Here is a 25,636-nt window from a genome sequence, read left to right on the forward strand (position 1 = left end):
CAAGGAGCATATATACACATAGTTTTCCACCTCCTCCTCCCTCCTCCCCTCCCCTCCCCTCCCCTCCCCTCGCCTCCCCTCCCTCGCCTCTGCAGACAATGCAGAAATGAAGACAAACGCACACAATCGCTCCCCATCGAATGACCGGGGCGACGTTTGCACACGCATGGAGAAAGCTGCAGGACGCGGCGCCGGCGCTACCCGCATTGCATCACGGACACGACTCCCGGTCGGTCCCCCGCCGTCTTCATCCTCCCACGTCATCCGGAGCCGGCCTAACGGGACCGCTTCGTGTCTTCGCCTCGAGCGCAGCGCGTCCACTCGCCGGTGACGGCTTGGATCGCCGTGTGCGCAAAAGCCGCTAAATGCGCGCCGCGCGTGCAACTTTCAAAACCCGCCGAATGGATTGCGCATCCGCGAGGGAGCAGCGGGTGGCGTCCGGCGAGGCCCCCCCCCAAACGCGTCATTTGCAGCCGGCTCACGTTATCGATTAAGAAGAGCGGCGGCCGCACGCAACCTGTGGCCGCACGCGTCCTCGCGTCAACTTGTTTCTTCTTCCCGCGAGGTGCAATGGAGCCGCGCAGCTGAGGATTCGGAAGCGCCGGGAGGAGAAGCGTCACCCAGCGGAAAGGTGAGCGGCTTCCGCGCGCAGCTGTCGGGAATGCGCTCTCCGCTCAACTTTGCTCAAGGGCAAATGCTACCGATGATCTATTTCTTTTGTTGGCTGTAATCTCCATTCGTTTTCTTGAGATAATCTCGCAGACTGTTGCTGTGTGGCACATAGCCCAATGTTTTCGTGCCCCCCCCACCCCCCAAAAAAGAGCATTTCTGCCTCAAAATTCAGTTGACCAAAACTAGAAAAAAATATCTCCTACTTTCAAGCAGCGCTGCCAAGAGGTAAACATGAGAGAATAGTTCATTAAGGTCTGTTATTATTTGATTTTCTCTGAAGTGGCGAGCACGTCACGTTCCTGTGCGGAGTTTGGATGATCTCCCTCAGCTCGCGTGGGTTCTCTCCTCCCACGCTTGAAAAACATCCGTGAATACTACATTGTTTTCACAGTGGCTGCGATCGGATGCGCGAATGGACGTTGGTCTCTGCGTGCCCTGTAATTGGTTGGCGACCAGTTGAGCGCGCCTACTGCCCCAAGTCAGCCGGGATAGGCGCCAGCAAGCCTGCTCGAAGCCCTCGGCTCGTCGTAATGACGGCGAATATCAGTTTTACGGCGCGGCCAACTTAGAATATCAGGCGATGTCCTCGTCAGACTCAGCCTATTCATTTGCGTCCGCTGTAGTGAACGTTTGTTTTTTGCCCCTAAATGTTGGGTTGCGTACGGTAATAACTGTTTTGAAACGTCATGAAGGAAAAATGTTGAATTTGTTTTGCTCTTGGGAAGTGTAAAATAACGCCTTTGTTTCCGAGGGAGTTGGGAAAGTGAAAGGGGTCGCCCGCTCGGGTGGACTCGGGTCTTTGTTGCCGTGCCATTCCAGGTGCCATTCTCGGGCAGTAGCTCTCCGCGTGGATTTCACGCCTGCGGAGACGTTGCGATGCGGGTGGGCGCGTTAGGGCCCGGGGCCACAGAGCACCTAGTTCCGTGGCCGTCAACGGCCGCATCGCCTCAGTCGGCCGACGAGAAACTGGCGGCGCTCCTCCGGGTCGACGCTCCCCCACCGCCGGGATCGACCGCTACCCGGCAAACAAGATAATGAACCCTTTTCCTTTTATGGCTCGTCCCGGTCTGAATGTTATGTTATTTATTTTGAAATAGCTTTTCTTTTAAAAAGTGGCCCGATTCTCTCCTGGTCGCTTAATTGCCAACATTTTACGCACAAATAAGTTGAACGGGTGAGAAACCAAAGGGGAATCGTAGAAAACTGCCATTTTAATGCCCGGTGGGTCTCCTTCTTTCTGGTGCCCATCATAGATGTGTTGCATTATTCAATTCAATTTTTCAGAATCATTCCGATTTTTTGTTTTGTTTTTCGTGGTAGGGCATTAAGGACATCTGTTTACTTATAAGGTGCAGTTCTAATGACGTCCTTAAGACCTTTATAATGTTTCTGCGCACTTTATCTAACCACTGGTATGAAAATGATGACATTATGTCCATAAAATTGCATTAGGGCCTCAAGTGTGAGCTTTTAGCTCCCTTGATGTGTAAGAATGGACAACCCTGACCCGTGTGAGTGCTTGAGGGATGTCTGCGGTGCCGCCGAGCTGTAAAATGCGTGCGTCCCGTTTCACGAGAAGGCAAAAATCAATATAAATATTTATCGCGTCATAAATTCTGAGCATTCAAGCAATGATGAGCCCCTATTTGGTGTTTTATTATTGCCAAATCGTGCCTGAGCTCAATGCGGAGGGCTCCGCACGTTAATCCATTCAGTGACCCATAAAAGACATCAAGATTTATGGCGAATGGCTCCACCGAGGAAGCTAACAACTGGACCCGGTTCCATGAGTTGAAATGGGTTCAGTATGCAATTTACCGCACGTTTTCGCTGAACTTAATGCGCGTCGGTCGCACTTGGTTTTGCTCGCCTTTTGTTTGGGTGACAAAAGCGCGTGTTTGTTCAACTTGATAAGGTTCCAAGTTCTAGTACCCCCATCGCAAAAAGCGATCTTCTTCGACCAGAAAGGGGGTTCAGCTTTCGTGGCGATGTTCCGAATGACAAGCCGATGGAGATTCTCCTCGACGCTACGATTCAGAATTGTTACAAAATGCCCCCAAACAGCTTGGATAATTTGAAAAAACTTCCAATCCTTGTCCCGTGAGTGCATTTTCTCACAGGACCGAGGAAGAGGCGACGTGACGCCGTACGGCAAATTCAAAAGAAAGCCTCCCAATACGGCTGTAGCAAGCTTTTACCTTGAGCTTCGCAGCAGTTGTTGCCGGCAGCTTGCGTTACTCCTCCTCTGGACGCTCTCTTTATCGGCATCCCCACGCGTCTCCACCGAGGTCGAGGCGTCGCCTTACTTAATACTTAAGGCTTTTTCATTTCGCCCATTCAGTATGCCGCAGACAAATTTCCCTAAAGGGGCAAAAGTTGGTCAAGATACGTCATAAACGTGCCAAAATATCAAGCTGCCGACTCCGAATACCGCCACTCCAAAACCAGTTGGGTCAGTACAAAAATAAGAGTCAAAACTGGGTCAATGGACCGGCCCAACTTTTCGGGGAAATATGGATTTAACCCCAAATGATTCCAACCCCAGAAATGATGTAGATGAGTTTATTTTGGACCCAATTTGGGTATGTTTTAGACCTGTCTTGTCTGCCACCCCTTGGCCAAAATGAGGAACGAGACCGATAAAATGAGAAGGGCGCGAAAGAAAGCGAGGCAAAAACGGTCAAGATTCCGCACGGGGATGTTGAGCTTCCGCCACTTTTAGTGTTGCCTCCGAATCGCTCCAAATCATTTACGGAGCGCATGCTGTTGCGGTCTCTTTTTGTATTGCATTCATCGTTTTGATCATTAGAGCGATTCTATTAAAAGACAATTAGGCGGGTCCCTAATGAAATCCCGCGCACGCGCGCGCACGCGCACACGCACGCACGCACGCACGCACACACCGGGGTTCGTGCAGCACAGCACTGCAGCGCTCGCGGAATACCGCAAAGTCCGCAGGCAGGTCGGCGTCATTGCGAGATTTCTATCAGGACGCTTCATCGCCGCGAAGATCTTCTCCCGATCCTCCGGCACGGCACGGCCCGGGCCCATTAATATTTCAGGCCACGCCGCCGCAACCGTCTTTATGTAAAACACGCCACGGCGGTGCAGAGAGACACGCGCGCAGGTCCCGCTTAATATTCCGCCTCGGACAGCGCCAAGGAAAGTCAGATGGAACGTTTGCTCTGAAAAATAGTTTGATCGCGGTGCGGACCGCTTCCCCATTACAAGCGTGCGCCGCAATCTCTTTCTCCAAGTCGGAGCAGATCTCCCAATTTGCGGAACGAGCCTCCGGGCATTCTGTCCTAAACAGACCCTTTTTTCATATGTCAGATCATGTCATTTACAAGGCTTAAAATGATTTCGTATATATATATACCCCTGATCCCATGTAATAAGCATTCATTTTGGAGTGTTTCGGCTGGATTTTGGCACATTAGGAGAAGGAAAAGCCGTCTTGACCGGCCTTCAGCCCGTTCACGTGTGCTTGAAGCCGGCACGGACGTGGGCAGGCGGGGGGAGCGACCTCCCGCGCCCCGGTCTCACTCGGGATCGTATCCCAAGTAAGATGATCGGCAAACGGTTTCCGAAGACCTCCGTTTCAAACGGGTCCGAAGGAGGGTACCCGCGGAAGGGACGTCTGAACGATCGACGAGGAGGTAGGAGAGGACGTTCAATGGGAGGAGCTTTTTGGCGCGTCAGATAGCGGCGATACCTTTTGGGATATTCGGCTGTGGCGAAAAAATAAAGCCTTGAAACTTCAAATGGTTTCGGTGTTGCGACATTAGTTTCGGCACGCGGTTGGTTTGTTTCACGGCTTTTGTTTCACCTTGTCCTCGTCAAGGTGTTTTACGCTCCGTTTCCCTTGCGCGTCCGTCGGCTTTCCCTTCTGGCGACCTTCCTTTCTAATAAACGGAATGACCCTAATGACGAACGTACCTCTTCTGTGTTCTTCGCTTCCTTGTTGACTTTGAGCGGGCGCGGGGACCGTCCGCTGGCGCCGCCTGTCCGCTCCTCCCTTTGTTCAGCGTTCGGCTCGGGAAGCGGACTCCAGCGCGGGGGTCGGAGCGACTCGTCGGGCCGGTCGAGTCGATCCGCCGGCTCCGGTGCCGCTCTCCTAAGGGCGCCGCCAGGCGTATGGTCTCAGGCGGCGCTCTCCGCGTCTCTGGCAGCAGGGAGGCCGACCGAGAGCCAATCAAACGGGCCCCCCTTCGCGTGCGAGCGCGAGTGGCCCACTGCGACGGAGTCGCGATCGCGTGGCGTCGCCCGCCTCCATCGCCGCGTAGCCCCCGATCTTCAGTGAGGCCATCTGTTTACTTGGCGCGCCCGCCAAGGTAATTGGGCGGCTTTTGGTCCCGGGTGTCCCCGCGCCCGACCTAACGCGCCCCATTCTTTTCTTTTCTCGATTCGACGATTCCCCCGTCGTCTGAGGAATCGTAACGGTAAAATGATGATGGTGACGCACTTTACTCTTTTTGCTCAGTTGGATGTTCATGTAGCCATACAAGCGGTAGTTACTATTATTGGGTACTATGATTCTTGGCTACTTCTGAACAGGATAAGCGAGAAAAAGGAAGGCAAGGTCTTGTCAATATCACCCGCCAAGTGCGGAATGCAAAGTGGTCCGATTCCACAACTTGTAACGGTGTAGGCGGGACGCTATCAAAAGTCCCGGGACGCCGTAAAATACAGAGCGATGAAATAGGTCGTAAAATACGCAGTCCCCATCAAGCGGCCCGATAGACCCCGATTAAATCTTACTTGATGATTTTGGCTCAAGGACAACATCTCTCATCAATCACATCTCGTCGTCGCAATTTCTTAAGGCTGTCCTGACGAACACACGGAAAATACAATTTTGCTCTTCGTGTCCGCCCTGCGATCCGTGCGACCCGTCAGATTTCCATCGATCCATGCGTTTGGGAGGCAAACGTGCCGGACGTTATTCCACCGTCTTGCCCCCTTCATACAATGACATTGTTTTGTTTTTTCCCCAAGAGTGATAAAGTTCCACTGTCATTCGCTATCCGTGATTCATTTCAACCTGCAGTTTCAACAAAGTCTGCCAGGTAAAGCGTTCCTCTGGGACGTAGCTTTTAACAACACAGCAGGTGCGGAGTTGTCGAGCTGGACGGCTCAATTCCCCAACACCTACATTTTTTGTTTATTTTTTTTGACTCACAAAAAAAGGGCAAAAATGTGGGTGCATCCTGTAAACGGTAACTTCAAAGATTAGATTTTCTTTATTCAATACCACTGGAGAAAGCTCGAGCCGTCAGCCACATCAGCCGAGCGTCGACCCGCAGACGTGCATTTTTATGTCGGCCGTATCCTTACAATAACGGGACGGACGTCAAATGGCTTTTTAGCTTTTTAGGTTGTTCCGGCATCATTCGCAACAAAAGAAGCGAGCGGGCCGAACCGCCGTCCGAGTCAGTCCTTGTTCGAGCGCAGGAATACGAATAAAAGGTCACGGAATTGTTACGTCGTCTGCGAACGAAATCCGGAACGACCCTTACACATAGACCGATATCTGCGTGCTTGCCGCGCTGTCCAAATTCAACCGCGTGGTCTATTCTTGAGCAAGCGGCCCCAAAACCTTTGCCTCGGATCGCGGCTTCCCGGAAAGCAAAAACTGCGCTCTCCTCTCGCCTGTCAGAAGTAAGGCTGCATATGGAGCTCGCCTCCGCCCCCTGCTCATACGAGCGGAACCAGCAAGTCTGCAAGAGTCGTGATGCCCATTTCAATGAGGGGAGGGGGTGGAGGCGCAGAGCGCTGAGACAACCGTGCACGAGTTGCAGACAGTTGGAGACTGCAGGATGCGCACTTTAACTGAAAATAGACATTTTTGAACAAGAAAGATTTCCTCCGTGCGGAACCGCTCCGGTGGCCGTTTGAAGCCCGCTATGGAACTTTGCTACCGGAGGCCATAAGTTTCTAGGGCACGGGGGGGTGGGGGGCAAACTCAAATCCGCCCCGCCGCATCCTATGACGTGACCCGCAAAATGCAAATTACAACTTGAAGATTCTGACTAAATACCAAAGTCTGAATTATTGGGGTCCACCAATATGCTCCCTACAAGGGCAAGAAAGTCCCCACATTGAAGTTGTTTTTGGTTGGACCGACGAGCACGGAAAGGCGGCGGGGCTCTGACGGACCAGCAAAAAAAAATAAAAAAGTTATTGCGTCGCGAACGCCGAGCAATTTTTGTACCTCATTTCTCTTTGTGAGCATAAACGAGTTCTATTGGCGAGACCGCGCGTCACGTCAAGGCGGCGGCCTTCACGTCGGCAATGAGACAAAGCGCGGCTGCAACAGAGCGCCTTTATTCCAAATCATCAGCGCTTTGGGCTAGGTGGTCAACGGCGCCACTTCTTGGGGGCGGCGGGCGAGTAGCCCCTCATTGGAGTCAGGATCACCGGCTTGCTGGAGACAACGCTGTCGCTGGGATATTTATGGGGCGCGGTGGCGGCTCTTCCTGGATATTCTGAAATGGAAAAATAAGCTCAACTACCAAGAGGACAGGCCGATTTCAGCCGGCGCCGGCGCCTCACCGCGTCTGCGACCGCACGCTTGCTCGCAGGATTCGGCGCCGCCGGGATAGCACACCGCCGTGGCGCAGTGGATGAAAACCTGACAACAAGTCGCGGCTTCAGTCGCGCCACACCGACCGGACGACGGTTTCCGCTTGACCCTTTGCCGGTCCCATCGCCGGTCGTAAGGGGACGGTCGATACGCGGTGAAAACGCACAACTGTGCGGCAAACGTGGGCTTATGCAGACCACGCATTTTCATCACGGCCGCCGCGGCGCGCCCGAGTCGAGCGAGGCCGTCGGCAAGGTCTGCCGAGGCCGGAGAACTATTCTCCCGTGCGTCGGGCGTCTTGCGGCTAGGAGCCGCCTGGCACCTCAAGGACCGGGCGCGTTCCATGGGGAACCCGTGCACGAGCCAAAGAACCCCACAGGACCTTCTGCTGGTCTAAATAGAAATTGAAGTCAAACGCTGATACCGTACCCGATCTCTCTGGGGAGTGTAATTGTTTGGGTCCACAAAGGAAAACATCTTGAAGATGAAGCGCTTGTAGTGCGTGGGATAGCGGATTTGAGAAGACTCCCGCACAGGCACCAAAAGGGTCTGGTAGCGGTCATCGCGGAAGGGACACCTGCGAGCGGAAAGCATGAAAAAGGCCGGGCCGAACAGCGTCCTTTGACGTCCGTTTACCCGTCGACCAGAAGATCCCACTGCGGGACGCTGTTGGGATCGGGGGCGGCGGTGGCCCAGCAGCGCTCCAGATTCAAAACCAGGTTGGGATCCGATCTGTCCGGGACGCGGACCTCCACGTACACCGCTTGCTTCAAGACTTTGACGACCGGGTATTCTGCCGCCGCGTAGAAGGAGTTATAAGCCGCCTCTTCTGCGGGGAGAAATTGACTCGGAAGATGGCGGAAAGTCCCGCGTCGCAAGACGGCGACCGCCCCCCCGCCCCGCCCGCGCACCTTCCACGCAAGCCTTTGCCAAACACTGGCCGCTGCCCAGTCTGAGTTCCGCCCTGAGGGGCCCGCCGGCGGCCGCCGGCGCCGGGGGCGGGAGGGGCTTTACCTCCATGACCAGCGCTTCCACGGCCGTACCTGAATATCTGCACTGGAAGAGCAACCTGGGGACACCGGACTTGAGCTCCAAAAACTAAAGCCAAAACGCCGTGGAAAAAGCCAGCGATCCCGAACGGTATCCTTAACGTTAGCGGAAGAAGCCATTTCAAATCAACTTTGGGAAAATTACTTCTTTTTTGCCCCCACGGGCGTTTACGCAGGTTACAGTGTATTCTGTATCTGGGAAAAAAAGTGCCGGAAACTAGACTGACCGACTGAACGCTGACTTGGGAATTTTTGTTTTTTATCCAAACTAGACATTGCCCAATTTGGTGCTGAAAAAAAGTAAATTCATGTGGAACATCAACACCAGTATTGTAAATATTTCAACCTGAAAAAACGATCAAATCTAATTGATTGCATTCATTTGATTTCGCATTTTGAAAAGACTTTGCGCACGCCACTGCACCATCCGGTGCCATCGATGTGTAACTGCACTACGCGACGCAAAGCCGTTTGCGCCCCGTCATTTGAGAAGGACTGCTACAAAAAAATCATGAACCCGCCCTAACCCTAAACCAAAACCCAAAAATCGGGTCGGGGGGGAATCGGAATTTTTGGAAAGACTCCAACTGGACTAGACTCAAGCGAGCACGCTCCAGCCGACATCAAATATACTGACTCAAAATGGCTGTCCCTGGTGATGGCGCCCCGGGGTCCGATTCCCACTTCGTACGACGACGACATGTGGTTCTCGTACACCACCCAACCGTCTTCCTCCTGCGGTCGCGCGGGGCAAAAAAAACAAGTTGGGTACCCTCGCTCCTCAACGCAACTCGTTTGAATGGGGCGCGGCGGGGGGAGGGGGCGGCGAAACTGGCCCACCTTGACGGCGGTGCCGCACAGGCTCACGGGGAACTGAAAGACGGCGAAGGCGGCGGTGGCGTGCGCCGCCTCGCAAGCCGGATGGTTCATTTCCATCAGGCTGACCGAGGTCACGTCCACGGGGGGCGACGTGGAGTCTCGGGCCACCACCGCCACCAATTGCCCGTCTCTTGTGCACTGCACGGTCACTGGCGAGATAAGATTGCCAGTTAGCCCGGTTCACTTGGAGAAATACGCGGTGCACACCAGAGATTTGTCTTTTCCAAACATTGGGCCCTTTGCAGATGGATGGTTTGAGTGACGCGAGTCAGGAAAGCTCCAAGTGATGTTTAGTGAATTGCTGCCTCTGCAACGTTCCCGTAGTTTGTGCTGTCGTTTAACCGGATGGGCCCGGTGGGAAGACCCATTTAAAAAGTACACTAGGAAATGTCCTTTTCCCTCGACTGAAGTCGAGAAAGAAAAAAGCTTTCCAAATAAAATTGTTCATTTGTTCGCCCAATGAAGGTGCGAGTGTTTTCTGGTTCTTAGTGAGCTATACGTGCAACGGTTGCCCCCACCCAGTGCTTTTTTTTTTTAAATAACTTGAGTTTTACATATAGCTCACCCCCTTATTTTGTATTGTTGTCGCTTCAAAGTTGGTTTCATGACGTTGAAAACTCATTTTAGTATAACTGGTTCATTTCAACTGTGCAGTACTAACGTTTTCAAAATAGACTTTTTTTTTCCTATAAACCGGATTTTGCTGAAATTTTCTGTGGCTAAGGCTAGATTGTGTCCCCCTTGTTGAATTTACGGAATGTCGCTCGTTTGTTCGGAGAGCCGGCCTTCAACTTTCGAGTTTCGATGGACGAGGACAAGGACAAGGACGGCAAAATGTCATTCGACGCCCGCGCGGGCGCAAGCGACGGACGGACGGACGGACGGACGGACGGACGGACGGACGGACGGACGGACGGACGGACGGACGGACGGACGGACGGACGGACGGACGGACGGACGGCGAGTACCCGCTTTGCCGTAGTAGCAGCGGCGCCCGTCGTGGCAGCAGTCGATGGCCGCGCATCGCTCTCGGGTGACGTCGCGGGGGCCGCACCGGATCATCTCGTCCGGCTCCACTCGGCACTTGTCCTCCGCCGGCTCGCGGGGCGGCCCGTCGCTCCGAGCCTCGGCCGGAAGGGCGGGAAGGGCGGAAAGGGCCGAAAGGGCCAAAAGGGCCAAAAGGGCCAGGCTCGCCTGCAGCACGCCGAACGGCTTCTCGGAAGGCTCCATGGCGGATGAGAGCGCGCCAGGCGGGCGCGGCCTTTATACTCGCGGACGGCGGCGTGTCATCGGCGCTCGATTGCGTGCCAGCCGTGCGGACTTAATCACTAAAAACGTTCATGATCGATTGAAGAAAATGCTTCCGGTTTGCCCCAATCTAGCAAAAGTGGACGGAATTTTCAAACGAATGAGAAAACATCGCTTACATTTTACGATAGATTAGCACCGTTTGCATAAATCTTGGCGAGAAAACGAGAAAAAAATGCTTAAGCTGCAGTCTGAAGAATTTATGCAGAAGAGTTCCTGACGTGTTTGTGCGCACGTTTAAACGGATTGGGGTTTCTCATCAAGAAAAAAAATCTTACCGCATTGGAAGATAAATTGGCATAAGACAAATGGCCTCATTTTTTTCTTTATTTTTGTATGTGCTCCAGCAATTTTTGCAGCCTTGGTTTGAATCCAGGCCTTCCTGCGTATAGTTTGCATGTTCTCCCCGAGCCTGCGCGGCGTCTCTCTGGGCGTTCCGGCTTCCTCCCGCACTCCGAAAATTTAGCCCGCGTTTGACGTCCGGTATCCTTTGTGATCCATCCAGATGTACGGTCGCTACGCTCAGGAGCTGGGCGTCTACGCCAAGGCGGAAGCGGCCCGCCTACGGGATGGCGGAGGGCTGCGGCGGAGCGCCGGCGTCCCAAGTCGGGCCGCCGATCCGCAAGAGTGCCGCAAAGATCCGCGCGCCAAGTGCCGCTGTGAGTGCCTCCGCCTTTTCTTCTTTTGTCATCGGCCCAAGCGCCCGTCCTGTCCGCCCGCGGCGCAAAATCAATGGCGTCTTTGTCGACGCTCGCCTGAATGATGGCGTTAAGTTCATTTTCATGCAGCATTACAAACACATTCCAGACACGCCACGAAAATCCATTTCAATCAACAGTTGGCCAATGATTTGCAGTCAAATTCATTCCAAATAACAAAATGTGTGAATATTTGAGTCAAGCAAACTTTTTTATTGAGTCGGTTTGCGTTTTGTTTTTGTTTTTTCCATTAAATAACCCTTGACTAAAAGTATTTCACTAACGTTAAAGGATTCTACTTGGAAATGGCGGCACATTTATTTATTGTAATCGTTTGACATATGGGTATTATTTCCTTATGCCATAAATGAATCCAAATTAGTCAGTGTAATGTGAGAAGGAACGATGACGCCCATCGTCAGACTCATCGCTGGCGTAGCGATGCGAAATTTTGCCGTAAAAGGATTTGAAAAGCTATACTTTGGAGGCCTGGCGCATTTTCAACTTGAAAATAGAGCCGGCGGGGTGACGAGACGCGACGGCCGTCTCGCGGGACTGATCTGAGCTGAGCGATGACCTCCGGCCAAGCGAGCTGTCTCAATGTCAAACGCCAGTGCTCAGGGCGTGCGTGCGTGCGTGCGTGCGAGGGATTTTTCCTGTGCGCCAGCGTGCCGTTTGCTTGTTTGTTCTGTCAGATTGGCCGGCATCTTGCGAGTAGACAAAGGAGCGGCACCTCGGGAGGCGCTTCTATACACATGCCTCCGCCCGTCCGCCCGTCCGTCCGTCCGTCACCGGCGAGCTCGCTATCCGTCCGGTCGCGGGGCTATCGGCCGGCTGCCTAGCCATCTTTTCATTCCTTCATTCACCTTTCCGTTCCATTGGCTATGGGCAACCCGTCCCTAACTCCAACGGATTCCAGGCCGTGTCCGCAGACGCGAGAGACAAAAGGAGTCCGTGTGGAATCCAAGGTGGCCTTTCTTTGGGGGGTTTTTTTTTAACCCCCAAGGGCAAATTTTGACCCAACGCTACCAGGCTAAAATATTGCATAGATTGTCAAAAAAAATCATCGTCACCATTATCATTTCACCATAAGCAGACCTAGCGTTAGAGTTCAAACATACTGTGGCTTCATTTGCAAGTTTTTAAAATGAATAATCAATGAATTTATTCCCATTTTGTTAAAAACACCAAGTCTAAGTCTACGCATTGTCCCTTTAAGTCATCCAACGCCTACGTGAAAATACGTCCCCGGTATTGAAGGAGTTAAATTGGTTGAATCGATGGCTTCATCGACGAGTGGTTAACGGCGCCTCTCCGAACGTTCCGCGTAATGAGCTTATTTCCGAAAGCTCGCCGCTGATTGCCATCAGGAACTTGAAGGCGTTTTTGTTTGTTTGTTTGTTTGCTATCTCCATTCAAACGCAATCGCCGCACCAAGAGAACGGCGCCCTCCCGGATACGTTCCCAAACGAACCCTGTTGTGCTTTTGGGTACAATAAGGCACGTTGGCGCTGCTACATTGAAGGCGGGGCTTTTGCAAAAACGCCCAACAAAGTAAGAACAGGCTTATGTAGAAGGAGACCTACGTTCTGCTTTTTTGTGTCAAAGGCAAAAACCTCTTGAGAAAAAATGCCTTTTTTAAGACGTTAAATTGCTGAATTTCACTTCAACAGGTCTGTCAAAGTACAAATCAGTCCTTTTTCCTCCTTCGGGATGGAGCCTTTTTTTCCTTCCTCCATTCAAGCAAATTGTCCCCGTGTCAAAATCGAAGCAACATTTTCTCATGGCTTTCAAATGACGCCCCTTTCAAATTGTCATTATTAAACAACCCCAAATATATTGCTAAATCAGTAAAAATCGGTCCTTCGAGATGGAGCCTTTTTTTCCTTCCTCCATTCAAGCAAATTGTCCCCGTGTCAAAATCGATGCAACGTTTTCTCATGACTCTCAAATGACGCCCGTTTCAAATGGTCATTTTTTAAACAACCCCAAATATATTGCTCATTGATTTCATGAATTAAAGCAATGAGTGCGATTCTCTGGATGAAAAATTTGAACCTATTTCCTACTGTACTTTCTGCATTGTATTTTTTCCCGTAATTGAATTGAAATGACGTCTCTTAGAAGACTTAGTTTACTTAAATGGACTTCATTGCAGTCGTTGCTTTCATGAATAAAACAACGGCAATTATTTTTGTCTTTGTTTGATGCCAATTTGACCTAGTCGTGAGAAAACGTTGCTTCCGTTTGGACAGTACGATGGGACAATTCCAATCGGGGCCCCTCTACCGCTTTCTTTCTTTCTTTCTTTCTTTCTTTCTTTCTTTCTTTCTTTCTTTCTTTCTTTCTTTCTTTCTTTCTTTCTTTCTTTCTTTCGTTCTTTCTTTCTTTCTTTCTTTCTTTCTTTCTTTCTTTCTTTCTTTCTCTCTTCCGCCCGTCCGCACGGAAGCGTGCGCGTCCGGATGTCAGAAGTTCCTGATCTCGCGAGTGGGCGAGGACTGGATCTTCCTCATCCTGCTGGGGCTGCTCATGGCGCTGGTCAGCTGGGTCATGGACTACGCCATCGCTTTTTGCCAAGAAGGTAGGAAAGAGACACGGGCCCCGAGCCGTCTTTTGCCGCTTTTCACGGCGCTTGGCCAACGGGAGAGAATGCGGACGGGGCGGAAGGACATTTAAAAAGCGAAGGTCGGCGGCTTAAGGCGAAGCGCGACATCCGCACGTGGTCTCGTCTCTAGGAAAGCTAGGATAGAGGCGAGCGCCGCGCCCATTCGCGATGGGAATTATGTGAAAAATGGCTTTGGGACCGGGGCCGACCCGGTCCAGTCAATGAGGAGATGTGCGGTCGGACCGGAAGGAGGTGTGAGAAGGCGCGGGTTCCCGTCCGCTCTCCTCGCCAGACAAAGCTAGTCGTCTTCCCTTCCTCGCGCAAGGTATAAGAATTTCCCCGACGCTGATTTGCGTGTGCGCGCGTGTGGCGTGCAGCGCAGAAGTGGATGTACGGCGGCCTGGACGGCAATCTGCTCCTGCAGTACGTGGCCTGGGTCAGCTACCCCGTGGTGCTCATCACGTTCTCGGCGGGATTCACCCAGATCCTGGCTCCCCAGGCCGCGGGTGAGGCGCGCCTTTAAGCCCCGCTCAATTAGTCCTTCTTTCAACTCCTCTTTCCCCGTCACGGCAACACCCGCCGTCTCGTCCTTCCTCAGGCTCGGGCATTCCGGAGATGAAGACCATCCTGAGGGGAGTGGTCCTCAAGGAGTACTTGACCTTTAAGACCTTTGTGGCCAAGGTCATCGGGCTGACCTGCGCCCTCGGCAGCGGGATGCCTCTCGGGAAGGAGGTAGGCCGGCCGGATGGAAAATGAGGCTTTTTCCCGTCTCAAAAGCGGGGCTGGACTCCAAATAGGACGATCAGCTAGAAAGGATGTTTATGTATACCTAAAACTGCATCCTTTTTAAAGATTGACTACGTCATTAATCACCTCTCAATAACTTTCAATAGCTTTTATACAAATTGCAGGTTAGCCTAAAACTGAAAACAGAGCATGGGCTTACCTGAAATTTTTTGTTGCTGTTGTTGCTGAAACGCAAACTTAATTTGATCGCAATGGTGGGCGAAATAATCAAGAGATGAATGGATTAGAGCTGGCAGAAAGCCGCAGTCGGCCACAGTGGGAAGTTGCATTCCGGACAAGATTTGGATGAAGAGGTTGAGATGATTTGGAATTGTCGTTTTTTGAGGACTTTTCGAAGCCGCCGGCGTTCCGCTGACATGTCATTCTTCTCCGTCCTGTTCTTCAGGGACCTTTTGTGCACGTTGCCAGCCTGTGCGCCGCCCTTCTCAGCAAATTTACGGCCGCTCTCTTTGGTGGAATCTCCATGGTGAGAATGGACTTCACGTATGCGCGCAAGTCCAATCAAATCCTGATGAATATTTGATTCCAGCTCAATTGGACGGGGAAACGTTGAACAACCGATACGCACTTTTGGATATTCAATTCAAAAAGGTTGAGGATAGGGACATTCCAGTTACTTTTTTTTTTTTTTTGCTCCGGGTCCGAGTCCAAGTCGCCCGACCTTGAGGATCCGTCAATACCGAGTCTCAATTTGATACTTGGCAAAGTGTTAAGGACAGAGAGAAGCGCGTCGTCTTCTTCATTTAGTTACACAATATTGTGAAAATGTCTTTTAGCAATAGAAAAGTACACTAGCATTGGCAAGAAAAATCACGATCTATGATCTTTTTCGCCTAATTCCAATCGTCTGAAAACGATGCGATCGGGTCCGACGTCGGATCGCACCGTCGGGATCCGGGCGTCCGATTTTTCTCCAATTTTTAGCAGCAAAACAGAGTCTGCAACTGACAAATATGATGCTATGATATATGATAAAGGAATGGAACAAAACCATCACGGGAATTGTCCATTCGTTCGGTGCCATTTAAGGAAACGTATGCGGTATAGGGGACCAAAAATGTCTTTCATTCTTATCTTTATTTCTACTTTTCAAAAATACATATTTCGAAATCTACCTATAACGAATAGGTTTGGAGTGAGATATCCTCATTTTGAGAATAATTTTCCTCCATGCGGCCCCTGAGCTAAAACCAGCCCCGGCGGCTCAGTGCGCATGGGGGGTGGAGTATGTATTTTTCAAGAACGTATACATTTATTTCTCTGCCCGTTCCGAGGTGTAGCCTTTTTTCTGGTTAAGCTGCCAATTGTGTCAGTTGAGAGCCAAAGGAGGACTCGGACCGCGCAGCGTAAGTCCAGCCTCTGCGGGTCGGCGGCCGTCCAAAAGTGCTCATGCGTCCGCTCGCTCGATGTCAGTTCCCTACCGCTCCGCAGGACGCCGTCAAAGACGGATTCCGGCAACGCCGAGGAGGCGAAACTTGGCTTTGAGTTAAGCGACATAGTCCCGCGGGGTCGAGCCCCCCCAAAAGATAATCCGAGTGAGAAGATGTGTCAAGATGTTGCCGCGGCCGTACGCGCCTGCTTGCCGGAGTTCGATTGGCGCTGGTTTAGGAGACAAAAGGTAACTTGTGCACTCGTCCGTTACTCAAATGTCTCCCCACCCCCCCCCCCCCCCCCCCCCCCACCCCCGCTTCTGTTACCGCTAAAGGAAGAGCCCTTTGAGGGAAGCAAGGTATGACTCGTGGCCTTCCCGTCACCATTGAAAGTCCAAGCACTTTGAGCATTTCTTTCAAATCATTGCTGTCATGTATCAGGATGCTCTTTGTTCTCACTGCTAAGGTAGCTTCAATTGACTCATTCCATCCCAAAGACCTGTTTATGCCTTTTTTTTAAGAGCTCCTTCAGTGGTGTCCTTGTGAATGTTCTTACCATTGAGAGCAAATAGCGATGACCCTTGAGCGAGATGTGACGGATACGGGCAAAACGCTCAAAGGGCTTTCCATACGCCGCGTCCATTTGCAGGCGCGATAGACGGGCGCTTTTCCATCTGTCCGCAGCGCGTCATCCATCCATCCCGCCCGCCGCCGCCCATCGTTCGACGCGCCTCGTACGGAAGCTCAAAGTCGGCCGCAAAATCAAGGCTATTGTTCCAAATGCCGTTTTTCCAGCATAACTCCCGAACGGCGATCAGCCATCCAGACCGCTTGCTACTAGCTGGTAGCGCCCTCATTATGCCGCTCGCTCCTTTGTTCGGACGGGGGTGGGGTCGGATTCGTTCGCCTTCGGGACCCGCGCTTTAGAAAGACTGACCGCTCGCTCGCGTCCTACCCGGCGCCATATCACGTAAAACGCATATGATAACACGATATGATAACATAGCGATCCTTCCATCAAAAGCCGTGTTCGGTAGGAATGGAATTCAGGCACTGACCGAGGACCTCCGGCAGACGCATTGTTATTTGTGTTCCACATCTGACGCCGATCTAACAGAACGAGTTGAGAAACACCGAAATGCTGTCGGCTGCCTGCGCGGTGGGCGTGGGGTGCTGCTTTGCTGCGCCTATCGGAGGTAAGATCACGTCACGTAAGCGTACCTCGTAATCGGACGGCTCAATCTGTTTTGCTCTTAAAACCATTAGCGTATTGTTCGCGCTCTGAGGTGGGCCGGAGTGTAAGGCGCGCCTTCAACGAAAAACGCTTTTCATATCTAGGGTACCACATTATAGGGCGCATAGATGAGAAGCTACATTAGCGGCTGGGGCCAAACCTTATCAATAGACAATCGGTAATGAAATCGGTAATGACGATTTGTGGAGAGCGCTAACTGAGGAATGGGGATTCACGATTACATTAAAAGGCCGTTCAGATCAACGGCGACGAGTCAAGGTTTTAAAAGAACAGCTATTATTCCGTGAAAAGGTTCGTGTCAGCTTGGGGAAACCTAGAACATTTAATAAACAACAAGCAGAAGTAAGACAAGTAGCTTTTACTCACGAGGGGATGGGACAAAGATCTTCTACCGTTGCGGTAACACCCCAGTAGGCGATAAAGTTATTTTATTTTTACATCCCCCATAAATAAAACCTCGCGGTTTACGCACTGTGCGCCGGATCATAAGGCAGCTTCCCCTCCATTTTAGCTTTTAGAAGATTGAAGGCTTTTCGATGCGCTTTATAGTGTGGAAAATACGCAAAGCAATCGACTCGGGTAGGGATTACACTTTGGATTTGACACCGGTTGGAGGAATCGCATCTCGTCGGCGAACCAATCATTAGCCTCTCACGCAACGTGTGCGCGTGCGCTGGCCACAGGGGTGTTGTTCAGCATCGAAGTCACGTCCACCTTTTTCGCCGTGAGGAACTACTGGAGGGGCTTCTTCGCCGCCACCTTCAGCGCCTTCATCTTCCGAGTGCTGGCCGTGTGGAACGAGGACGAAGGTGCGCCCACGTCCGGCGGCTCCCGTTTACCTCGCACTCGTTGCGTGCGCGCGCGCCTTGTCGCTCCCTACTGTCGGCGCGGTTTCAAAACAATAGCTTCTCGTTTTGAGCTTCTCCTCGGCAGCGTCGATTCCTGAAAAAGTACAAGCTCTCTGTTGCCGAACGAGGCCATGAAAATATTTGCCTTTATTTCTTTCTGATCTTTAATGAAGCGTTAACGTCGGTAGGCAATGAAGTCATTTTTCAGGAGACATTTTTGCAATTTCTTTCAAGTTTTTGGCTGGAAGGGGGTATCCAAACAGCAAGCGCTGAATACACCAACGACTGAAATAGTCCATTAGCTAACCACGGGCTAACGCAATAGCTCACATTTGGTACGCCGTAATAACTTAGGTACCAAAGTCATTGATAGTCCTCCATTTGAATGACGAAAAGAGATCCATTTTTATGTCTTACAAAAAAGAACAAACGATACAACAAAACAAACAATTCAACCGGTCATCAAGTTCAGCAAAATACAAAGACAATGACTTTGACCTCAAAGCAAAGGCGGCCAGGGTACGCTCGGATAACGCCAGGCTCCAAAGAAGTCAGGCGGAGTAGCGCGACGTCCGTGGAAACGCGCCATTTTTTCACGTCGGACGGGTTCATGTTGCGTGGCGTCGATTTGACCGCGCCCGCGATGGTAGAAGGCATTCGAAAAGAGACGTCACGGAGCCACTGGCGGCCGGCTGTTTTTCGCCCCTCAGAGACCATCACCGCCCTCTTCAAGACTCGCTTCCGTCTGGATTTCCCCTTCGACCTTCAGGAGCTCCCGGCCTTCGCCGTCCTCGGGTGAGGTTTGGCCCGCTTCCGGCCGCCGCAGGAGGCGTCCCTTTTTCACTTCCCCTCCATTTTTAGTTGCCTGACTTTTGCCCCCACTTGTGGCGTTTCGCGCGCAGTAAGGCGCCTCACCATCCGGCGCGCTCCGCGACTTTTCAAAAATCGAATAACTTCCGCGGGCTCGGAAGTTCTCCGCATTTCAGTTCTAAATGCGGTTTTGCTCGCAATGTCCTCCAGAGGTATTTCTTGCACAAACGGTCCCGATTGTCCGTTTGTCAGCGAGCGGCGGATGCGCCTTATCTATGAAAAGAGCGGCGAAAGGTGGCGTTGCGTTTCAGGATCGCCTGCGGTTTCGGCGGCGCCCTCTTCGTCTACCTGAACCGGCTCATCGTGGAGTGCATGAGGAGGCGGAAGAACGTCAACGAGCTCTTGCTGAGAAAGTAAGCGTCTCGTCCTTCGCGCCTCGCCGAGAGCCTCGGGATGGGGCTGGCGATGGCGATGGGGCTGGCGATGGCGATGGGGCTGGCGCTGGCGATGGCGATGGGGATGGGTCCGCCTTTGCTACCGCAAAAGGAGTAGGTTTGGGCCGGAAATATTTCAAAAAGCGCGAACCCTGAGCTTTTTTTAAGGCGACCCAGGAAATGAAAAATGGCAGCGGACGAGCCCGGGCTCCCGGCGGCAAAATGCCAAAAGCCGGCCCAGGTTTGACGAGCGCGCCCGTTAACGAGCCCCAAGTCCGTCTCTCCCCGTCAGGCGCTTGGCGTACCCGGCGCTCGTCACCCTGCTGGTGTCCACGCTCACCTTCCCGCCGGGCTTCGGCCAGTTCATGGCGGGCCAGGTGAGGACGCGTGATTTGAGCCAACCGCTCGCGGTTCGGCAGGAGAAATAAAAAAAATAGGCAAAGCGTTTGGGCCGTGAGAAGACTTTGTTTGTGACCCCGCTCAGCTGACGCAGCACGAGTCGCTGGTGGCCCTGTTTGACAACCGCACGTGGTGCCGCCAGGGCGCGGCCGACGACTTGGACGACGCGGGCCACCACCGCGCCTGGAAGCACCCCCGGGCCGAGGTCTTCGTCACGCTCGTCCTCTTCATCGTCATGAAGGTGCCGCCGGCGCCTCCCTCCGGCGACCAAATTCATTTGTTCCGGAAGCCGGGAAAGGGTGGCCTCACCTCTTTCCAGTCGATACGCTTTGGCCGTGGCCCGCGGACGTAATTCCGATGCGCGTTTGATGCCTTCCCGTTGAACGACGTTTCGCCGGGAGGGTTGGGGTTCGAAAAGATTCGGGCTACCAAGTTACTTCGGGACCAAATGAATTTGGCGGCGAGGTGAGCTTCAGCGAAAGCTGAAAGTTTTTCCGGGCGCGTTTAACCTTCCCCGCCGAAACGTTTTGCAGTTCTGGATGTCGGCCCTGGCCACCACCATGCCCGTCCCGTGCGGCGCCTTCATGCCGGTGTTCCTCATCGGTGAGTCCGCTTCCGTCTTGCCGTTCGCTCTTTTGAAACGGCGTCACGTTGCGCGATCTCGCGCCGCTCAGGCGCGGCGTTCGGCAGGCTGGTCGGAGAGACGGCCGCCGCCATGTTTCCTGACGGCATCCACGCCGAGGGCAGCGTCTATCCCATAGTTCCCGGCGGTTATGCCGTTGTGGGTGAGTCGGCGGGTTCTTTTAGGAGGGAGCTGGAATTTGAGGCAAGGGCTCAAGGGAATTTGCGGACTCGGCCGGATGGGCTCCTCGCGCAGGTGCGGCGGCGCTCTCCGGGGCCGTCACCCACACCGTGTCCACGGCGGTCATCGTCTTCGAGCTGACGGGTCAGATCTCGCACATCCTGCCGGTGATGATCGCGGTGATCCTGGCCAACGCCGTGGCCCAGGCGCTCCAGCCCTCGCTCTACGACTCCATCATCCGCATCAAGAAGCTGCCCTACCTTCCCGAGCTGGGCATGGGCCATCACGAGTGAGTCGGGGGCGGGAAGGCGCCCTCGCCGCTGAACGGCCGCCTCCCTTTCCGCCGCCGTTCGGACGTCAAAGAAGCGGCGCCTTTTCTCTTGTTTCCTGTGGCCTTTGGTGGGCTCCGCCCCGGGCTCCGGTCGCCAAATGCTCACATTGACCTCCGCGCCGCAGGAGGTACAACATCCGCGTGGAGGACATCATGGTACGGGACGTGCGCTTCATCACGCTTACCTCATCCTATCGGGAGCTGCGGGAGATGCTGCTGACCGGTCAGCTCAAGACGCTCGCCTTGGTCGAGTCTCGAGGTAGGGCGGGACCCGTTTTTTCCTTTTCCGTTTACAATCCATGACGTGTCCCGGTCACGCTCTTGGAATGGAATATATCCGAGTTCCCCAAATGTAAGACGCATTTATTTTCTCTCGCTCCCGAGAATGAAGGTCTAAAGCATGGGTAAACGCTAGGTTATAGATTAGATAGATATGTCTTTTTTTTCTTGTTCCACTTCCCACCGCAGACTCCATGATCCTGCTGGGCTCCATGGAGAAGCTCCAGCTGCAGTCCCTGCTCTCGCTGCAGCTGAGTCGCCGACGACGCCTGAGTCACCTCCGCCGGCCGGACGCCGGCGCCCCCGTTTCCCGGCGCGGCAGCGGCGCTCATCGAGGGGTTCGCTTCCTGGTGAGCACCCAAGAGGTGTGGAGGCGTCCGGGGGCGGGGCGGGGCGGGGCGGGGCGGGGCGGGGGCGGAGCCCGACTCGTAGCCGGAGGTAAAGGCACAGGCGGGGCTCGTGCGACGCTAAGTTCTCCGCAAGAGCGACGCGGCGGGAAACGATGGGAACGGGCAGATCGAGCGGAGCGCCGACGGACGCGGCGTCGCTTCCCAAATCCAAATGGAATACGGATTGATGAATGAGTGTGATTGATTGATTCACCGTTTGACAAGGACCTTCCTTTCTATCGCGAAATGGAAGCCGTACTAAAGGGTAGCGTATGTTGTCAAACTGACACGTGTCATTCATCGTAAATACGAAACGTCCGTCGGGATCGCGCTTCAGTTCCCAGCGCGGCGAAAGAAGGCCCGCCGTTTCCTCCCCGTCGGAATGTCCTCCGGGTGGACGTGAGCGCATTTGTCCCGCGTGTCTCTTGCGGCCCGTGCCCTTACCTGCGCCGTCTCGGTCCCCGCGCGCGTCCGTCCCTTCGGTGCCGCTCCCCCGGGTTAATCCGCCTTCCGTCCAGATCTCCACGGAGGAGTCGTCCTCCTTCGGGCCGGCCGTCCCCGGCGGGCGGCGTCCCCTCGAATCGGCGCTCGGAAGCCCGTCGGCCGTCGGCGGCGCCGACCCGCCCGACGGTACGTCGTGGCCGAGCCGCGGCGCCATGGGAATTTGCGGCGCGCGGCAAAATGCGCTTGTGTCTCGCCAGGCTCCCGGACGCCGTCCCGCGCCCACCCGGACCGAGACGCGGCAGAGGTGAAAGCCGGCGATGACGGCGCGCCTCTCTGGTTGCGCGCCTCTCTGGTTGCGCGCCTCTCTGACCCTACTCGCAAAGCTTGGCCCCGACGTGAAAGCTTACTCCTCTCTTTCCAGAGGCTAACCTTGTTCCAAACCCTCATTCGAAACCTTAATGCTAGTTTGAAAAGCTCGGCGCGAAACCTGAACGCTTGTGACAACCCCGACCTTATTCGAGCGCCTTCTCCACGTTTGCCCTAACCTACTTTCGACCCTTTGTCCTAAATTCAAACCCTATCGTCAAAGCCCGACCGGTGTTTTTAACCCAAATTTGAAAACTTAATCCAACGCTTGAGCCAATGTCAAAAAAACAAAACAAAACGGTATCAAGTTGTCCGGGAGCATTTTAGTTCCATCCGAGCTGTCGACAGCGATGTCCTCGCCCGCGGCGCCCTTTTTTTCTGTCCTTTGTCACTCGCGCTGTCTTTGTGTCACTACACGCCCACATCCCTCGGGCCCGTCCCTGCGGGTGCGAAGAGTCCGTCCGGGGTGTCCCCGTGTGAAAGAAGGAAGCCCGCACGCGTGAGGATGGCGGTAAGATCGCCTTTGTTTTTTGAAACACGCGTTGAATGGAATTTGCCCTCTGGCAAAAGCGGCCCATCGGACCGCAGGCAAAGAAAGCGGATGTGACATTGAAAGCCAAAAGCTAAGATGAGCTCAAATACTTCTCGTTTTGAATCTTCTTCTTTTAAATTGAATACAGACAAACTATTCCGCCGCCACCTAAGTTTGATGACTCCCCAGATCAAATTTTGGAGTTCCGAGATGAACCGAGACGACGCCTGTGTGTAACGCTTGCGTGCGCGCAACTATTTTGTCTCCTCAGGACTCCGGCGAAGTAGAAGATTGTATGAGCCCAACTGAGGTGAGACACGCCGAAGAATGAAGGCGCAACGTCCTCTTGATTCATTTGTGTCCGCCGTTGTGGCCGTTTGTTTTTGTCCTATGACTTTTGACTCAATTTGGCGACCCGACGTCAGTTATTTGTTATTTACTTGTAGTTTTTGAAAAAGCGGAATGACCTTATCCTCCGTTCCGAGGGCTGTCTCCGCATCGCGGGCGTCAAATTGCGGGGAACGTGGAAACGCGGGTGTCAAAGTGCGGGGAACGTGGAAACGCGGGTGTCAAATTGGGGGGAACGTGGAAACGCGGGTGTCAAAGTGCGGGGAACGTGGAAACGCGGGTGTCAAATTGGGGGGAACGTGGAAACGCGGGTGTCAAAGTGCGGGGAACGTGGAAACGCGGGTGTCAAATTGGGGGGAACGTGGAAACGCGGGTGTCAAAGTGCGGGGAACGTGGAAACGCGGGTGTCAAATTGCGGGCAACGTGGAAACGCGGGTGTCAAATTGCGGGGAACGTGGAAACGCCGACCGACGGTCTCAAGGCTACCCGATAGGGAAGAGAGTAACGATCTGGACAACTCCCTGTCCGGCGGGTCCAAACGGCGAGGGTTTTGGAAGCGCGACGGGACTGCGGGAGACCAACATATGCGTTTGTCCTGTCGGCGGCGCCGGTAATGAGGCTTGACCGCTTTCAGGTCGCGGAGTGGGAAGAACGGCAGCTGGACCAGCCGCTGGATTTCAACAACTCCGAGATCGACCCCGCTCCCTTCCAGCTGGTGGAGCAAACCTCGCTTCATAAGGTGCGAGCGGCCGAACTCGCTCGCTCGCTCGCGCGCTCGCCGGCTCGCCGGCTCGCCGGGTTAGTCCAGCCGGTCAAGGCGCTTGTCGCACGGCAGACGCACACCATCTTCTCCCTCCTGGGTCTGGATCACGCCTACGTGACCAGCATGGGTCGTCTGGTGGGCGTGGTCTCTCTCAAGGAGGTTTGTGTTTGACGCCGCCGGCCGCGCCTGAGCGTTTTGAACCTTTTGAGACGGCGCGCGACGGGAAGACGGGCCGAAGCGGGGCCGCTTCCCTTCGGCCCGGTTGTCACGCCGCTAAAACCCCCGCCCAGCTCCGGAAGGCCATCGAGGGCTCGGTGACGGCGAGCGGGGTGAAGGTGCGCCCCCCGCTGGCCAGTTTCCGCCACGGCGGCAACGCCGGCGGCGCGTCCGAGGTCACCGAGCTCCACAGGCTGCGCGTCCGCCACCGGGGGCTCTCCCTGCCGCGGGAGCCCAGGCCGCCCGAGCCGCCGTACCGGGAAACGCCCGTCCGCCGGAGCCCCCCCTTCGCCGAGGGCCGCTCGGACTCCGCCTTTGACGGCGGCCCCCCCCGCGCCGAGGGATCGGAGCCGGCTTGCGACTTTCGACCCGAAGGCGCCCGCCCGCCTCGGGGGGGGGAGCGTTCGGAAGCGGGGGCGGCGGGGCCCGTCGCCGACGAGCGATCGGCGCCGTGAACGCGGACGGGGTCGGTTTTCATTCTCTTAAATGCCGAGGCGTCGCCGCGGCTCGCCGCTCGGCCTTTTAACATTCGCCCGCTGCGCATCCAGACGTGCGCGCCGGCCGTCGGCCGTTTTTTCTTTCGGACGTCGATATCGCGTCCACGTGCTTGACTTGACATTTCTATCGGGAAGCCTTACTGGAAAAAAGAAAGGTAGGAAAAGCGCGGGCCGCTCGCTTCCGGTGGCCGACGTCAAGGATCCCATATATTCCGGAAGCTTCCGCCAACCCTCGGTTATGGTTTTCAAGTGGGTGGCGCACGTCGGATTAGGAAAGCCTTTTACAAGCGGGAGACCGCGGCTCTCGGCTACCTAGTCCCCATTACCGCCTCTGTTCTGCACTGGACTGCATTCGGATGCATATATATAGATGTGTGTGTGTGTGCGCACAGTGGTGTTGGCTTATTCATCACACGGACATAATGCAGTAAATGAGATTTAGAAAATTGCCCGAGTTTTTGTCTTGGGTGACTGACGGGTAGTCGTTTTGCCTTTTAGTTTTGTTTTTTTTCTGAAGGCGTACTGGGCCACAACGAAAAGAAAGGTCATTACATCATGAGACTGGGAAACAAAAAAGGTAAATATTTTGAAAAAGTTGCCTACGTTTACCTTAAAGTCATGGGATGATATTACTAAACAATTAGCTTGAAAATATAATTTGATTTCATACTACAACAGATCTAAAATTCATTCTGAAAAATCAAGTTTGACAGGATCCAGATATGAACTGTCCAACTCTATGTTATCTTTTTGCTCGAAAACCTTATTCTCATAATCTCAAAACAAACGACTTTTTATTCTAGAACTAAGAATGAAGGAAAATACAACAATACAATTTTGTGATGTAATATCCCTTCCATCGACATTTTTAACCACAAAAATATCCGATATGAATATATTGGTACTCGCTCTATAATTTTGATTTTTTTTCTGAAAACGAGTGTTCGGG

The 25,636-nt window shown here is 53.6% G+C and overlaps 2 protein-coding genes across 13 annotated transcripts; one reads left to right on the plus strand and one right to left on the minus strand.

Annotated features, from left to right (window-relative positions):
- The first annotated feature begins 86 nt into the window (after nt 1–86).
- On the plus strand, nt 87–25,136 carry clcn2a (chloride channel, voltage-sensitive 2a). Of its 12 annotated transcripts, none has more exons than XM_088430063.1 (25): nt 87–631; nt 11,000–11,153; nt 13,642–13,773; nt 14,175–14,303; nt 14,396–14,529; nt 14,990–15,070; nt 16,310–16,333; nt 17,092–17,170; nt 17,913–18,038; nt 18,788–18,872; nt 19,199–19,300; nt 19,596–19,698; nt 19,806–19,961; nt 20,254–20,323; nt 20,395–20,505; nt 20,598–20,811; nt 20,979–21,112; nt 21,322–21,497; nt 22,040–22,151; nt 22,223–22,269; nt 22,786–22,842; nt 23,135–23,173; nt 23,846–23,950; nt 24,047–24,133; nt 24,265–25,136. In XM_088430063.1, the coding sequence occupies exons 2-25, from the start codon at nt 11,000–11,002 to the stop codon at nt 24,643–24,645; spliced, it is 2,838 nt and encodes a 945-aa protein (XP_088286189.1). In that variant the 5' UTR covers nt 87–631; the 3' UTR covers nt 24,646–25,136. The 12 variants fall into 12 exon arrangements, with proteins under 12 accessions (XP_088286189.1, XP_088286191.1, XP_088286192.1 ...); XM_088430065.1 differs by having other exon boundaries at nt 21,322–21,482; XM_088430066.1 differs by having other exon boundaries at nt 19,614–19,698.
- LOC148414222 (zona pellucida sperm-binding protein 4-like) lies at nt 6,984–10,527 on the minus strand. The gene is made up of 8 exons (XM_088430073.1): nt 10,155–10,527; nt 9,148–9,335; nt 8,945–9,042; nt 8,170–8,327; nt 7,895–8,087; nt 7,688–7,835; nt 7,228–7,306; nt 6,984–7,160 (listed from the first exon to the last, which is right to left on the minus strand). Exons 1-8 carry the CDS (start codon nt 10,414–10,416, stop codon nt 7,033–7,035), a joined length of 1,254 nt encoding a protein of 417 aa, XP_088286199.1. The 5' UTR covers nt 10,417–10,527; the 3' UTR covers nt 6,984–7,032.
- Nucleotides 25,137–25,636: the final 500 nt, after the last annotated feature.

The sequence above is a fragment of the Hippichthys cyanospilos genome, chromosome 12 (genome assembly GCF_059441005.1).
Source record: "Hippichthys cyanospilos isolate Australia breed blue-spotted pipefish chromosome 12, RoL_Hcya_1.0, whole genome shotgun sequence".
Taxonomy (NCBI): Eukaryota; Metazoa; Chordata; class Actinopteri; order Syngnathiformes; family Syngnathidae; genus Hippichthys; species Hippichthys cyanospilos.

Bases quoted from the DNA above. Each gene is read 5' to 3' on its own strand.
- LOC148414222 (XM_088430073.1), bottom strand. From the start codon at position 10,416: ATGGAGCCTTCCGAGAAGCCGTTCGGCGTGCTGCAGGCGAGCCTGGCC. The intron at 9,336-10,154 runs GTACTCGCCGTC...TTATCTCGCCAG, and splicing joins CTGCTACTACGGCAAAGCGG to TGACCGTGCAGTGCACAAGA. The intron at 8,328-8,944 runs GTCAGTATATTT...CGGTGTCCCCAG, and splicing joins ACCAGGGACAGCCATTTTGA to GTTGCTCTTCCAGTGCAGAT.
- clcn2a (XM_088430059.1), top strand. From the start codon at position 13,452: ATGGGACAATTCCAATCGGGGCCCCTCTACCGCTTTCTTTCTTTCTTT. The intron at 18,873-19,198 runs GTGAGGTTTGGC...GTTGCGTTTCAG, and splicing joins CCGGCCTTCGCCGTCCTCGG to GATCGCCTGCGGTTTCGGCG. The intron at 21,498-22,039 runs GTGTGGAGGCGT...CCTTCCGTCCAG, and splicing joins TCCTGGTGAGCACCCAAGAG to ATCTCCACGGAGGAGTCGTC.